Raw genomic sequence first — 17,035 nt, 5'->3', positions numbered from 1 at the left:
AGAGATCACCAAGGCGGATTCCCTCCCACTGCTGTCATCACCCATCACAGAGCTATGGATACACATGCTGGCCACTTCTTAGAGATAGCAGAAGTCTGGAAATATCAGTTATGTGTGTGTGTGTGTGGGGGGGGGTCCTTCAAATCCTAAGATTCTGTGATTGTATAACTGAAATCTTAACTTTAGTCACCTTGGCCTCTAATGAAAGAACCACAGCCCTGAACTGGGACCAAATGCCATCATGGATAGTGATAAAATGTACAGATGTTTCAATCAGTGCTTTGTTCATTTGACTATAGAGTGAAGATTACTAGAGCCAGCTGTGGCAGTGGCATCAGCCCCACTACATGGTAAACGTATTTCTTCATCGCCTGTTAGGTGGCAGCACTCTAAGGGGATGAATGAGGGGGAGCAACCTCCCCTGAAAACCTGAGACCACATTCAGGCTAACATGAGAACCAAAGCATCTACACACTCATCGTTCACACTCACCTGCACACCCACTCACCCTCTGCCAGTGTTCATTCAGTTACTCATCTTGAATGAGGTGAGGTCAAGAAAGTCCAGGATGGCTGTTCAAACTATAAGGATCAATCAGCTAGAAACACATACCCTCTCACTCCCCAGTGGCAAACTATACCTTAATTTTTGAAGTCTATCCATTTCTTCAGCTTTCAGTTCATCCAGCTCTTTGGTTCTTCGAGAAGTCTCAGCCTCAAGCCACTCAAGCCTAGAGGGAGGTAAAGGCACGACAACTCTCTTTAGAGTAGAGTCAGGGCTTCCTGGGCTCTCTCTTTGGCGCTCCCACAGGCTTCACAGGTAGCTTTCCAGTCTTCAGGAGGCAGCAAGCCAGGAAGCAGAAGTGTGGCTGACATCACCAATCCTGACTCACTGTCAAAGGAGTGAGATGCAGAACAAGCTGCCTTCTTGTTTACCTCAGAAACAAATATTTACCTCTGTTTTTGCATCCTTTCTACTTCTTTGGCTTCCAAGTCTTCTAGTTCCTTCAATCTTTTGGAAGACTCGGCATCTGGCCAAGGAAGCCTAACAGAAGAGTCAAGGTAACCATGCCTCAATGCCACAGGGTATCACTACCACAGAAACAGAGCAGAAATGAGCGCCCTCCCGCAGCCCAGCACCAATCCTGGCTCTATGAAAGGATTCAAATAGTAATGTATCCTCCATATACCCATGAAAGCATCCACAGTATATTCCTACAAAAGGACAGTCATACCCAATTGGTACATACACAAGAAGCTGCCGACAAGGAAGCCAACCATCACTGTTCTCAGCACAGTTTACTCGTTTAACAAACAGACCCCAACCAGCCTGGTCTACAGAGCTAGTGCCAGGACAGACTCCAAAGTCACAGAGAAACCCTGTCTCGAAAAACCAAAAAAAACCAAACAAACAAAAAAAAAAAAACAGACCCCAGTGAAGGTATAATAAAATCAAATAAAAACAAAAGGGGAAAGTTAACTCTAAACAATTTTATTGCATCTGTATGTCAAAGAGCTTTGATTCTTCTGCTTTAGCTATGTGATTATCACCAAATTATCAAATGGCCCATTCTGTTTTTCAGAGCTATACTGGAGCACAGTGCACTTCACACACACTGGAGCCGTGCTGTACTCCCGAGCTACCCCCCAGCCCTAATACCCATTTCCATTTTTGCTTTCCCTAACTGCCAGGGTAATTTCAGCCAAACAAATGCAGAGCAAGCTGTTTTCCCTTGGAACATTCTCATTAAACCCCTCACATTTATTCCTGCCCATGCAAGTCCTGGTTTAGTTCCTACCTCCCTGCATGAAACTTCATTCTCTCTAGCAAAAGGTAAACACTCCACATTCTGAACTTGCCCAGATCTTAGGGTGCATACCATGTTCTGTCTTAAATCACAGCTAATTACATGTATTTTCCACTGACTTGTTTTCTCTTTTTGTTAAAACGTGCACATAGTGCACAACTGTGCCATTTACAAATTGGCAAATGACACACATAGAAGTTTCGAATGAATGAAATAAGAAAGAAGAAAAGAGTGGTGGGCCTGGGGTAAGCTGGAGAGTGTAATAGAAAAGTTTAGCAACCTGTTTTATTTATTTATTTATTTATTTTGGTTTTTCAAGACAGGGTTTCGCTGTGGCTTTGGAGCCTGTCCTGGAACTAGCTCGTGTAGACCAGGCTGGTCTTGAACTCACAGACAACCCGCCTGCCTCTGCCTCTCGAGTGCTGGGATTAAAGGCGTGCGCCACCACCGCCCGGCTAGCAATCTGTTTTAAATAATCATCTTGAGATACAGAAAAGACAAGGACTTTGCTTCAGAACCATATATATATACAATGTAATATATATACATTACAAACCTGGTTGCTTCTTGCTCAGCAGCACCTCCCAGCTGACTTTCCTCGGGGGCATCCTCTTGCTGGAGAGACTGTTCCTTTGCAGCATCTCTGGAACTGGACTTCACCTTTAGCCATGCAGCACTGCACCAAATGGAAAGAATGTCATTGGCAATCATTCGTCCACTTGTGACTCATCGTAAGAGCACCATGGCAATGCTGATCTACAGCTCAGTGCCTGGCGCCTGATGGCAGAACGAATGTGGCGGGGAAAGGTCCTCTAGCTCTCATGCCCGATGTCAAAGGGAGAAGGTCCTTTTGCCTCAAAGAAGCAGTCATTATTTTAATTAAAAAAAAAACTGTCATAGAATATAGAATGTACTTCAACAAAACATGCTTTAAATATATGAGTCCCTAATAATATCCCAAGTCCTCTAAATGTCTGTGTTAGGTTTCACACAGCACTGTGATCTAGGAAGTCTTATCTGCCCCATGTCTCCCCCACCATCATACTGTCTAGAGTAGTGGTTCCCAACCTTCCTAAAGCTGCAACCCTTTAATACAGTCTTCGTGCTGTGGTGACCCCAACCCTAAAATCATTTCCATTGCTACTGTTAAACATTACAATGTAAATATCTGGTATGCAGAATAACTGATATGTGACTCCTGTAGAAAGGGTTATTTGACCCCCAAAGGGGTAGAGACCCATAGGTTGAGAACTGCTGGTATAGAAGCTAGTATATTGTGTACTTGTTTAGCAGTGCAGACTTCAACCTGTATTGACATGTATAAAACAAAGAAATCAGAACAAACTCATGAAAGCAAACAACAACAAACAAAAACACACAATCAGCCAGGAGATGGTGGCACACACCTTTAATCCCAGTACTCAGGAGGCAGAGGCGTGTGGATTTCTTTGAGTTTCAAGGCTAGCCTGGTCTACAGAGCGAGTTCCAGGACAGCCAGGGCTGTTAAAACCAACAACAAAAAGCCCCACACAGTCAGGTCAGAAGGCCCAGTCTGTGACGCAGTGGAACAGAAGCTTCTGGTCCTCTTCCTTTTTCTCAAGGCTAAGGGTGCACATCACCATGGAGTCACACCAGGCATGCATATAAGGAGTCCCCGCTGTTTGCTTCCCCTTTAGCACTGCTAGACCTTCTAGCTTTTTCCACTGTGCCGTCAAGGATTCCCAAACCCACAAACAAGCTCCCCTTTATCTTTAGCCACCATGCTCCCGTGAGCCTACTTCAAACTGGACCCTGCTCCCCCTGAGAACAGTACCTCCTCTCTATCCCCGTGGAGAGTAGATCCACACTGTCATCCTGATGAGTGTAGGTAACAAGACAGTAATGTTAGCAGAGTCAGGAAATATGGATGAGCTCAGAGTTCACAGCTATCTTGACTTGGAATTAAATTATTTAAAAATATTCACTCAGCCGAGATTAAGGCACTGGACATTAAGACATAAGAGAGATACAATGCCCAGCCTCAGGTGAGCACAATCTATTCACGGAGCAGACAACAGTCACAATCCTTCCTACAATGACACATACCCACTGGGCATCGAGGTACTCCATTGACAGGTACAAAAAGGAACCAACAGGCTTCCAGACAAAAAACTCATGTATTACTCACCCAAATAAGCATTTTTGCCCAAGGGGAAGAATGAAACCTATTATTATTTGTTTTAAATGTGTGTCATCTGTGGAAGAAAAATAAAGCCATGGGAACTCAGTCCTTGAATTCTTGCATACCATTTCGGAGAGGCTGGTGGAGACGTGGGGTTCGGAGGTATCCAAGGAGCCCTGCGGTCTTTCACAGGCTGTCGGTTCATTTTTAATCTGGATGACACTGTTGTCTGCTGCAACCTGCTTTTGCTGTAAGGTTGGTTTGGTTGATTTCTTTCAGACATGTGGAGTCCCTGTAAGAAGCATACATGCATTACAAAGACAAACAAGTATTAAGGACACTCTAGCTTCAACCTCTGACCCCCAGGAAATTCCATGTGCCTCTTTGCATTCATTCTACAAGCTAACAGAAAGCACTCTGAGGGAAATGTGGGAAGCATAGAGATAATACTGAACTAAAACTGGGCAAGGGTAGGTCTGGAATTCTTGGCTTTTCCATTTTCCACATTTATATGTATGAAATAGTTATTATCTTTTTCCTTCATTAAATCTCACCTTTTAAAAGTCCATTTTTGTTTACAGGTAAATTGTAAAATATTCTTGGCTAAAATAACCTTTTGAACCTTAGTCTAACCACAATGAACCACACAATTTCAAATACCATCAGGCATGAGGCTGAGAAGAACCTCCAAGTAGACTCACTCCTGACTTCCCAGTGACCTCATTACAAGTTTATCTGGGAAGAAATAAAGACTTGATCCCAATCCATGACCTGTTGGTTACTGGCTGTGCTGATTAGTGTTTTAATCCTCTGCAAAGGGGGAACTTCAAATGAGAAAGTACCTACACCAGACTGGCTTGGAGGCAAGTCTGTGGGGCATTTTCTTGATTAATGAGTGATATGAAAAGCCAATTTGCTGTACGCAGTACCACTGTAGGCATACAGGTTGTATAATGAAGTAGGCGGAGGAATTCATGAGGAGCAAGTCAGTAAAAAGGATTCCTACATGGTCTCTGCTTCAGTTCCTGCCTTCACTTTCCTACCTTGAACTAGTGCACACACACACACAAAACAATAACTAAAACCCTTTCCTCCCAATTTGATGATTTTTCCACAGCAAGAGAAAGAAAACCACAACACTAGTAAACTGCCAGATTTCCTTTTCCAAGGTCATGTGATAATACCCAGGCTTGCTGCAGAAGCCTCTGGATAGTACTACTTGAATGGCAGCCACAGCAGTAAGTGCACTAGGACCAGAGGTGCTCATCTGGCCAGTTTTCCACTGTAGGACCATAAGGAAGCTTTTTGTTGTTGCTGTCGAATTTTTTTTATTAGTTAATTAATTGTATGTGTATGGATGTTTTGCCTGCATGTATATCTGTATACATGTATATACGTATATGCCTAGTGCCTATGGAGACAAGAAGAGGACACTAGATATCCTGTAATTGGAGTTACAGATGGTTGTGGGCTACCATGTGACTGCTTGGAATCAAACCTAGGTCTGGAAGAGCAATCAGTGCTAACCACTGAGCCATCAGACTTGTAAGGAAGTTTTAGACAGAAGTCTAAAATATAAGGTAGTTTCAGGCCACATGCTCTAACTACCCAGCTAGTTCCCAAAGTCATACTAAAAAGCACTTACCCACCATGTGCGTCTTCTAGAAAGGCAGCAAGTACTCTTAAAACCACTGAACCATCAGTGGAACAGCAGTCCCACTGACCACTCATAACAGAATCTAAATCCTCTCAACTCTCGCACTTTTAAATATTGAATTTTTTTTATTAAGTATACAGTATTCTGTCTGCTTGTATGCCTGCAGGTCAGAAGAGGGCACCAGACCTCATTACAGATGGTTGTGAGCCACCATGTGGTTGCTGGGAATTGAACTCAGGACCTTTGGAAAAGCAGGCAGTGCTCTTAACCTCTGAGCCATATCTCCAGCCCCTCAAATATTGAATTTTAAGACAAGCTTTCTAATTATGATGATGGTATTGAATTAATTAGGATCTTCCTGAATCAGGGAAGGATGGAATGCTATACCCTATACTACCATTACAAACTGGCTTTTGTTAAAATAAAAAGCAAAACCTGGACTTAAGTAAGCCGACTTAGATTGCTGGACCCAGGGTTGAGGCAACTATCTGTCCCCAAACAAATGCTGGTCCTACCCTTTAGTAGCTTGTAGGGCCTTGGAAAACATCAGATGCACATAAATGGGTCACAGGAAAGGAAAGGCTTCACACCTGCTGTAGTCTGGCTGACTCCGAAGTGTCTTTCTTCCTAAATGGCACGTGCTCCATTGCAGTCTTCTTTCTCACCGCTCGTGTTTTTTCTGGAGTTAGTGTTTCATCCTTGATGCCTGAACCGTGGTCCGATATAAAAGGGGCTTCTGGAAGAGTGTCCTCGTCTACCACACCAAGTTCATTCTCCAACCTTTGAGTCACTGGAAGCTCCACATCAGGCTGGCAGACATCTAAAGATTTCAGAGGAGAAATTTCTACTTAGCCACACAAGCAGAATGAATGGATAGCACAGAGGCTGTCACCTCCAGCCTAGCTCTGTGAAAAGCAGGGAGCTCTGCTGCCACACCGTCTATAGACAGAATTTTTATCCTGCCTGGTCCCGCAGCTGTTTAGTACCAAACAAACACACAGAGGCTTATATTAAAACTGTTTGCCAGGGCTGGAGAGATGGCTCAGCAGTTAAGGCCTGCTCTTCCAGAGGTCCTGAGTTCAATTCCCGGCAACCACATGGTGGCTCACAACTATCTGTAATGAGGTCTGGTGCCCTCTTCTGGCCTGTAGGCATATACACAGACAGAATATTGTATACAATATAAGTAATATTTAAAAAATATTTAATAAATAAATATGAAAAACACTTTAAAAAATAAAAAAATAAGATTGTGTGCCTATTAGTTCAGGCTTATTACTAACTAGCTCTTACAACTTAAATTAACCCATAATTCTTGTCTATGTTTAGCCATGTGGTTTGGTATCTTTTCTCTGTAAAGCATTCTCATCTTGCTTCCTCTGCATCTGGCTGACGACTGATTCTCTGCCTTTCCCAGAATTTTCTTAGTCTGGTTGCTCTGCCTATAGCTTCTGCCTGGCTACTGGTCAATAAGCGTTTTATTAAACTAATACAAGTAACAAATCTTTACAGTGTACAAGAGCATTATCCTACAGCAACTGGCTGCCTCTCTTACCAGTTATGCATGATTGTGAACCACTGTGTGGCTGCTGGGAACTGAACCCAAGTCCTATACAAGAGCATTAAGTGCTTTTAAACACTGAGCCATCTCTGGCTCCAGTATTTCCATTTTAGAAATACAATGTCTTAGTTAAGGTTACTATTGCTGAGATTGAAACACCATGATAGGAAGGAAATAAGCAGTCCAACAGCAAATGTTAACAACTATAGAGACTACAATTTATGTAAAAAACAAGTGGCCAATAAAAGCAAGAAAAAACAACAAACTTCATTTAGTAATCAGGAAAATTGAGCTATAAGCTAGCATTCGCAGCCATTAGACTGGGAAAAATGCGAATATGATCCAAACATAAATGAGGAGTGAGGGAACCCAGAAGCCACTAACACAGGAGTCAACTGGTTAACTCCTCTGAAGGGTGGCTCAACTGATCAATCGATCGACGCCCTAGTAAGGCTGAGGATTTGCAGTGCAGCAGCTGCAACACAGGCACACTGGGCCCAGGGAACTCGCATATATGAACACAAAGGGGAGAGGCACAGGCTTTTACTTCACCCTGTCACTGTTTCTAAAAGCAGAAGCAGCCAGCACAGTGGCATCGTGGCATCTGTGTATACTCTCAGCTACCCAGGAGTTCTGGGCCATCCTGTCAACACAGTGAGATCTTACATCACATACACAGATCTATGACAGAAATTGAGAACAACCCAAGTGCTCATTAATAAGTCTGAAGAGATGAAAAATTATCTATGGTTTATTTATACAAGGGAAACCCACACAATAGTTAAGAAAGTTAGAATTCTCTGAACTAAGGAATGTAGCTTTCCTACTATGTAAGGCCCGGAGTTTCAATTGGAAAAAAATAGATTTCACCTATTAATATGAACAAGTCTACTAATTTAAATAAGAGGGAAGCACACTATAGGCTGATACATACTGTATGTATCATACGATACATACATGTATAATACATGTGAGAAGCAATATATTATGGACACATACATGAGCAGCTCAGACATAAAAACAGGACAGGGTCCTAACGGTATGAGGGAAATACTTAAGGGACTTTAACAGAACTTGTCATGATTTTTGAAAAAAAAAATTACAGACTAAAATATTTAAAACTGCATAGTAATTACATGGTATTATTTTCATTCCTTTCTGTTTAGAATATTTAAGAGACAAAGGAAAGCTTTATTCAAATTCTTCCTTAGCAGCAGTAAGTCAGGATCTGGACTCCCCCAAGCACTGCGTTCCTCAGATGTTCTCAAAAGGAATATAAACCAGAGCAGAAGAATGCCAGGATTGACTGCTAGGCTGCAGCTTAGGAACTTCCGAGATTACATCTATTGAAGCAACGCTGGCTGCTAGGTCCTGACACCTTTTCAGTTATGAATGACATCAATCAGATGGCAAATGCAGTGCAAATTCCTGGGGAGCTGAGTCTGAAGACACTGCTGCCAGCAGAGTGGCAGCCATCAGCCTTACAGCTCCTTACATCCTCACACAGTATACTAATGCAATCAGTAGGCACAGCCTCTAAGAACCGCACCAGTCAACAATTACTTAAATCACAAGGTAGTTGATCCAATCAGGCCCACTCATAAATACCAAATGACACAGAGGCAGTTTCCCTCCCTTGGGGCTCCCTGTGATATTTTAGAGGTAGAGGGTAGGGAGGAGGAATCCAGGAAATTAGAATGAAGAATTAGGAAGAGGAAGAGGTACCTAAAACAGAAAGAAAAACATGACCTTCTGAAAGATCATAAGAACAAGAAAAATAATACTAAAGATTACCACATTGCTCTCCAGGAGCAAATGCACGAAACTTGCAAATCAGCTACCTATAGGCAAGCTTCACTCCACAGCAAAGGTGACAATGTGGCTGTTACCATGCCTCATGTTTGCTACAACACCACCTGAGTCCCACCATGCAGACAGAACAGGTTTCCTAAGATTCTTTAGATGAGGAAATAAATGGAACATTTGCTCAAGGTCACAAGAGTGAGTGCAAAGCCCAGCTTCCTACTCTGGCTCCAGGACAGGTTTAATTTATTCTAGCCCCACACTCAAGGAAGGGTAGAACATAGGAGGCAGGACTCGAGTTATAATCAAGCATACCTATGTGATGAAAGCCCCATGTGATGGAAGCTCTTACACCATGGGCTTCCGGGAACTTTGGGATTGCTATATACATATATCCATACAACACCATCTGGAGGTCGTGTTCCCCTTCCCACATTCCTGGCCTTAGGTATCTCCCATCGGCTATTCACTTGTATCTGGTGTAGCATCCTTGGTAATGGGAGGAATGGGAGTTCAGTGAGCAATCTCAGCAAGCCTAGATTTAGAGCTGCAGGTTACAACCCAAGACTTGCAACTGGCATCGCAAGTGAGGCAGTCTTCTGGAACTGAGCCTTCCACCTGTGGGACCGGGCTCTTCTCCACCTGTCAGAACTACAGAGCCCCCTCCACACACACTCAACGCTAACGGCTCCTCCGGTCATCACTTAGTGCTCCACTGAGGCTACAGGAAGAACACTACGCTGTTCAGGGTCCACAGAAGATCAACAAACACACCAACAGAGGTGAGACACTTACAGAAGTTTCTGCTTTCAAGAAAAGAAAAATGTTTAGGCTCCCACAAAGCCAGTACGTGCAGTAGGATCAAAAACCCATTGCCATTGTTCTTGAGTTCTCAGTAGTCCTCATTGTCCGCTATGTTCAGCGAGTCCGGTTTTATCCCATGCTTTTTTAGATCCAGGCCAGCTGGCCTTGGTGAGTTCCCGATAGAACATCCCCATTGTCTCAGTGTGTGGGTGCACCCCTCGCGGTCCTGAGTTCCTTAGATGCTCACCTTACTAGACCTGGATGGAGGTGGGTGGTCCTTGGACTTCCCACAGGGCAGGGAACCCTGATTGCTCTTTGGGCTGACGAGGGAGGGGGACATAATTGGGGGAGAAGGAGGGAAATGGGAGGCGGTGGCGGGGAAGAGACAGAAATCTTTAATAAATAAATAAATTTAAAAAAAAGAAAAGAAAAATGTTGACATAGTAAATTACAATGTGGGAAAACAAACAAATAAATAGAAAACCCAAATTTTGGCAAATTAAAAACACAAAAGAAGGTCAAAAGAAATTCAATATGCCATTACTCTCAGTAAATCTAAGGTTAAATATAGAGATCTACGACAGTGTTAAAAAAGAAACAGCAATAACAGCCTAGAGTGGTGGTGCACACTCAGGGAGCAGAGGCAGGTGGATCTCTGTGAGCTCAAGACAAGCTGGTCTATACAGTGAGATTCTGTCTCAAAAAAAAAAAAATTAACTTCTGTGCTAGAGATAGCTCAAAAGGTAAGAGCATGTGCTCACTCAGACCCATACCAGGCCACTCACTCCAGCTCTAGGGGTCCACTGTCACTTCTCTATGGGCACTGTACGTACACAATCAAAAACAAAAATGAGATCTTTATAAGAATCAGAAATATACAAGAGACAGAGTGAGGGAGGAGGGTGAAGGGCATTTCTGAGTTACAGTCGCTCTGTTCTTAGTGCAGACAGTTTATAAAGTACATGCAGTCTCTTTCCTGGTATTACGTCAGCAGTGAGCTGACACCTTGTACACTTCTCTATCTATATGTTCTACTTCAATTTAAAAAATGAAGACAAGGGCCAGGAAGATGGCTCAGAGGATAAAAAGGACTTACTGTGAACCGACAACCTGAGTTCAATCCTTGGAACCCATGGCAGATGAAGAGAACTGATCCCTCAAAGTTGTCCTCTGACCTACACATATACCTAACACCCCTCCCTTCTCTCTGACTATAATTATAAATACTATAGAACTTTAAAAAATTATTTTCATTTTATGTACATTGGTGTATTGCTTGCATGTTTGTCTGCATGAGGATGTCAGATCTGGAACTGGAACTGAAGTTATTGACAGTTGTGAGCTGTCATGTGGGTACTAGGAATTGAACCTGGGTCCTTTGGGAGAGCAGCCAGTGCTCTTAACTATGGAGTCATCTCTCCAGCCCCAAAATAGAACTTTTTTTTTAGAAAGAAAAATTAATTTACTGGTTTTACCCATGTTTATAGGTTATCTCAACTATTTGGAAAATGACAAAAAAAAATAAGCAACAAAACCTTTATTTCATCAAATCTGAAGCATCAACTTATAACACACATTGCTATTGGGTCCTTGGGAACTTTAAATATTGGAAAATTTAAATGTTACAATTAATTACCAAGCACATCCCTTAGCAGGATATTGTGGCTCATACCTGTAATCCTAGCACCAAGAAGCCTGCTACATGAGGTTTGCAAAGTTACACATCAGCCTCAGTTATAAGGCTCAGCGGGATGGCTCTACCTCAGGGCTTGGGGGATGCCCTCTGCTGGCTGTGTAGCTCAGAGGTGCTGCATCTTGCTGATGTGCAAAGGCTCGCTCTCTAGACTATAACAAGCCAAGCGGTTTCAGAAGTTCCCAGCTGTGCAGGCCGAATAAAACACAGGATCACAACAGACTTCAAGGCACTGCCAGATATGAGGCCAATACACAAACCCAGGAGCTTCCCTTCAAGTCCTAACAGCCAATTTCTGTCATTCACAACAGCAGTGAAAACTAGGGAATTTATAAACCCCTATATAGAGGCCTCTCCACTGGACTGAAGGTCTAGAAAAAAGGCCACAAGAAGTGATCACAGTGCATAGCCGCCTCTTCCCCACAAGCTGACAGACTGTCAGCAGCACTCCCACACGCAAGAAGCTCACTCTCAGTTTCTCAGAGTGAGCAATGACCAGCAAAGTTTTGAATAATAACAAAGGAAAATCAGTTGTCAAGTATTAAAATATGAGTAAGATCAATAGCTACACTATCCACAGAACTTTTATATTTGTAAGTAAAAGAAGTAGAACTCAACAAAGAGAAGGATAAAGAATACAAAAGGGAAAATCAGCACAGAAGAAATAAGCATGGGTAAGGAAGCCATGAACAGCCCTCAAGAGGACAGAACTACAACATGCAACTGTAAGATACCTGGTCTACAGAGTGAGTTCCATGACAGCCAAGACTACACAGAAAACCGTCTCGGTGGGGTGTGTGTGTGGGTAATTCCCCACTGAAGCTGGAAACATTCAGATCTTCTTATATAAAATACTGCTCATTAAAACATGATCATATACCTACTTTTAAGGGGTAAATTGGCAGCATCTGCTCAAATGTGCATACCACACAACCTAATAATCCGTTTCCTAGGATGAGGATCCAGAAATACACAACACACACCAGTTAGTACAATACAATCAGTGTGGCACCATGATAGAGCAAAGGGGATCTGACTTGCTCACAGTCTTCTGGGGCAGCATATTCCAGCCTCCAGTCCTAGGACATATACTTGCTGCTACTTCCTGATCCTAGCTGCAAGGCAGTTCTCATGGACAGAGCCACAAATTCTAACACCTCCCCCATCCCCCTCCATATCCCTCCCCCAGTAACTGTTGCAGCCACTCTTACGGAGTAACATTTGAGACACATACCGTCAAGGAGCCTCTTTGCCACAGAAGGTCGACCGAATTCCTGTGGAAATGTCTCCTTTGTGACCAAGGGTCTCCTCTCATTCTTGGGCAGTATAGTTGGCCCTTTCTCTAAGATTCTTTGGCTACCAATAGGGAATCTGCTCCGCACTTCTGTGAAACATTTCTTTACCTTTTTAGGTGACAGTTTCTTTTCCAGGAGAGACTCCAAAGCCTGTCATGAAAACAGTTTATCTCACTAAAGTAAGACTTTAGTCATAACATTGAAAATAACACCTGGCTATCTCTAGTGGTTAACAAGGTGTTTCATTTAATTTAAAATCAGTATTATTTCAACAAGTGATCAACTTATAAAAATTTTATAACTTTTACAAGTTCTTTTACTAGTTTAGCTCATTTAAATCAACAGCAAAGATGTTCTGAGTATGACTATTTTTTTTTCCAAGACAAGGTTTCTTTGTAGCTTCGGTGCCTGTCCTGGAATTAGCTCTTGTAGACTAGGTTGGCCTCGAACTCACAGAGACCCGCCTGCCTCTGCCTCCCGAGTGCTGGGATTAAAGACATGCGCCACCACTGCCCGGCAAGTATGACTATTTTTAATAGGTGCCCTAACCTTAAAATTCAGAATCATCACTTTGGAAACTAACCAGTCTTCAAACACAGCTGTATGTGTTCATTTTCAACAAAATTCCATAAACTCAAGCAGTGCTTTACATGGGTAAACACACTGTACTGAACATACATTTCCATAAACTAACAGAACTTAGCAGTCCAGGGTCTGTCTATGGCAGTAATGGCAGGTGCATGTCTCTAAGGCACACCCAGGCAGTACTGGTCAGTACAATTAAAATCAACAGAGCATAGTCAGGGAAGGTGAATTCACAGGATCATATGGAAACAAGATAGTAAGGCAGGCAAGGAATCAACAAGAATTTAATTTCCTACATTGCTGAATATTTTCAAAACTAGAGGAGATCTACATTATGCTTGAGATACACTGTTCCAGGTGCTCTTGCTCAGGAGATGGGGCAACCTCTTGAGATCCTTTCTAGGGTTTGGAAGACAGGTCCTCTAAATGAAATTATTTTGTTCAGTAATGTGTCACGTAGATAAGCTCAAAGAGCATGAATGACACGGTATGATGTGCTGTCAAAGTTCTAAGACCTGCCCTTGACATTTACACTCCTGATAGAGCGCTGTGTCTACACAGATGTAACCAAAGTTCATCACAGACATCTGCTAAACAGGACTGAAATAGCAAAACATGATTTAATGACCACCAGAGCCAGTTAGTGGTAGACGGAATTCTCCCTACTATGCCACTCTTCCACAAGGGCCAACAGCTTATTAATAAGTCTATCTTTTCCTATTTTTTGGATGAAAATGCAGGACAGAAGTAACACTGGCATAGGTGGCTTGTTAGTTCCTTCCCTCAAGAGCACACTCTGACCTTTGCTTTAGAAACAGCAACAATATAAGTTAGTAATAGCAAATGCACTTGCAAGCCAGAAATAGCAACAATATAAATTAGTAGTAACAAATGCATCTGCAAGGCAGGGTACTGTGGGAAGAGTGAAAGGCTACATTGTGTTGCAGGACTCCACAAACCTATGAAACTATAAAACCAGAGCTCATTGTTAATGCTGTCTTTGTTACCAATGAGAAGGAAGAAGACTGTCCCTTCCTGACTAGAACACACCACTTGAGGAATGCCAGATGTCTCCAGTCATCCCAGATCCTGAGGCTCTCACTTGCATGTATCCTAAGTGTTTCTTTCCTAGAAGCTATCTAGATCAAATATTGGTAAGTACGTACTAATCTGAGAATTCCTTGCCATTTTCCTTTCCTTTTTACTCTTTCTTTACTCTGAGTATAGATGATGTGTGGGCATGTGTGCCACAGTATGTGTTCTTTGATGTATCATATCATTCCTTCTCTCAAAGAAGAGAAAAATAATAAAGAGAAAAGTGTAAAAATAATAAAAATGCAAACTTATGTTCTCTGAAAAGTATCAAGTTACCAGGCAGCAGCTTTGTCTTGTATTCTCATTGACTGGACCTAAAGAGATTCAGTATTATTTCCCTGCCTTGAAACAACACTCTTCCTAACAAAAACTGTAGTCTATTTCATACCTCAATTTGCTGCAAGATGTCTATGACCACATCTGGCACAGAAGGATCAGTATCCAGCTTGGCAGAACAGAGCGAAAGCTGACGAATAAGGCTGCCCAGTTCCTTACACCGAGCAGGAACTGGGTGCTCTCCTCGGTCAGTAAACTGAGTGACAAACATCTGTAAGGCCCGGATGGCTCCTCGATGAGCAGCTGCCAGCCTAGACATTGCCCACGACTGGCAACAAACAAGAAGCGAGAGGTTATTTCAGGTTTTGACTTCCTAACACCACAGCAACCTTTAAAAATATCTGGAGTCCTAGCAATAAGGGACAGTAGCCTGAACTGACCATCTCCTGTGACCAGACAAGACTTCTGATGGAGGGACTGGTACACTAACCCAGCCACATAACCTTTGACCTACTGTCTCTCCTACCTATAGGATATGCTGGGGTAAGGGTGGTGCAGAGATTGTGGGAGTGGCCAGTCAATAATTTGTTCAGCCTCAGACCCCATCAATAAGAGTGAGACCACCCCTGACACTGCCTGGAACACCAGGACCCAGAAGCTGAATGACCCAGAGACCTAGGATAGAACTAAGCACGACTGTGGAAAAAAAAGTCAATGTAATGATGCCTAACAATATTCCACTGTACTCATAGATTGGTGCCTAGCCCAGCTGTCATCAGAGAGGCTTCATCCAGCAATTGATGGAAACAGATTTAGAATCCAATAGCCAAACATTAGGCCAAACTCAGGGAATCTGCTGAAGAGAGGGAGGAAGGTCTGTAGGAGCCTAAGGGATCAAGGGCATCACAAGAAAACCCACAGAATCAAGTAACCTGGGCTCATCAGAGCCCACAGAGACCGAACTGACCACCAGGGAACCTGCATGAGACTGACCTAGGCCCTCTGAATGTATGTGACAGTGTGTAGCTTGGTCTTCTTGTAGGATCCATAATAGTGGGAGCAGGCACTATCTTTGACTTTTTTGCTGTTTTTTGGGACCCTAGGCTATTGGGTAGCCTTGCCCAGCCTTAATACAAGGGAGGTGCTTAGTCTGACTGCAAACTTGATATGCCATATTTCTTTGATGTCTATAGGAGGTCTCCCTTTTTCTGAATCAAAATGGAGGAGAAGTGGAATTGGGGACAAAGAAGTAGGGGAAAGAGGCTGGGAGAAGAGGGAGGGGAAACTATGGTCAGGATGTAAAATAAATAAATTTAAAAAGTATCTGGAGTCAATCTGCTATACAAAGTGCTCCCTGTTGTAAAAACCTTTCCCAATGAGAAGTGAATTTAAAAACCTCAAGTTCACTGAGTGATGATAGCACACACCTTAAATCCCAGCACTCAGGAGGCAGAGGCAGGCAGATGGATCTCTGTGAATTTGAGGCCAGCCTAGCCTACAGAGCAAGTTCCAGAACAGGCTCCAAAGCTAGAAATCATGTCTCAAAAAGTTAAATAATAATAATAAAAACAACTTCAAGTTCTCTAGAAACAGGATCTTTTCTTTCTTGTTGTCTGTGAAGGGACTCTGGCCAGCTCGAGCATGGTGAGCATGGCTCTGGCAGGACTTGCCCTTCTGCCTTGCTAAAAAAACCTATTAAATTACATTCCTAAAGCTAACCACCAAAGTCTACTCCATTATTTGGCCACTTTCTTCTCCTGAGGCTAAGTACCAAGGTTCAGCTACCAAAGTACTGAGGTCCAGGAATCAAAAGCCCCCTTTAGTTCACTTAAATAACATGCCCAATTAAAATTATGCACCTCATTCTAACACGGGGTTTCCCATTTCACCTTTATAAACTGCCATTTGCCTATGGGCCACGTCTGCCTCCTCTCTATCCAGAGGCAGTTCTTTGTCTTCCAGGGCAAACATCCCTTTCCCCCCTTCCCTTGTACCCTTCTCCTTCTCCCTCATCCTCTGTCTCCTGTCTTAGTCTCTTATTCCCTGCCCTCTGTCTCTCTGGGGCAAATAAATATCCTTTGTGTTGAGAACTTGGTCTTGGGGTTCCTGAGCAGATGACCATACAGTGACCTGTTGCTATACCAGGAGTGACCAGACAGTGGCCTGGCGCCATACCAGGAGTGACCAAACAGTGGCCTGGCGCCATACCAGGACTGACCATACAGTGGCCTGGCGCTATACCAGGAGTGACCACACAATGGCCTGTCGCTATACCAGGAGTGACCATACAGTGGCCTG

The 17,035-nt window shown here is 43.1% G+C and overlaps 1 protein-coding gene across 8 annotated transcripts in view; it reads right to left on the bottom strand.

Moving 5' to 3' along the window:
- Kiaa0753 (KIAA0753 ortholog) overlaps positions 1 to 17,035 on the bottom strand; it is a 50,481-nt gene that overhangs the window by 18,452 nt on the left and 14,994 nt on the right. For all 8 annotated transcript variants that reach the window (XM_013347357.1, XM_013347358.2, XM_026780124.1 and 5 more), the window contains exons 6-12: positions 14,850 to 15,065; positions 12,721 to 12,931; positions 6,216 to 6,445; positions 4,094 to 4,260; positions 2,364 to 2,483; positions 955 to 1,044; positions 641 to 730 (exon numbers count right to left, since the gene is read on the bottom strand). In XM_013347357.1, coding sequence (XP_013202811.1) covers positions 641 to 730; positions 955 to 1,044; positions 2,364 to 2,483; positions 4,094 to 4,260; positions 6,216 to 6,445; positions 12,721 to 12,931; positions 14,850 to 15,065 — 1,124 coding nt within the window. The remainder of the gene's footprint in view (positions 1 to 640; positions 731 to 954; positions 1,045 to 2,363; positions 2,484 to 4,093; positions 4,261 to 6,215; positions 6,446 to 12,720; positions 12,932 to 14,849; positions 15,066 to 17,035) is intronic.

Source organism: Microtus ochrogaster, chromosome 7 (assembly GCF_000317375.1).
Source record: "Microtus ochrogaster isolate Prairie Vole_2 chromosome 7, MicOch1.0, whole genome shotgun sequence".
Classification (NCBI taxonomy): domain Eukaryota; kingdom Metazoa; phylum Chordata; class Mammalia; order Rodentia; family Cricetidae; genus Microtus; species Microtus ochrogaster.
Note: the sequence above shows the minus strand (reverse complement) of the source record. Positions and strands in the feature narration are given on the sequence as shown.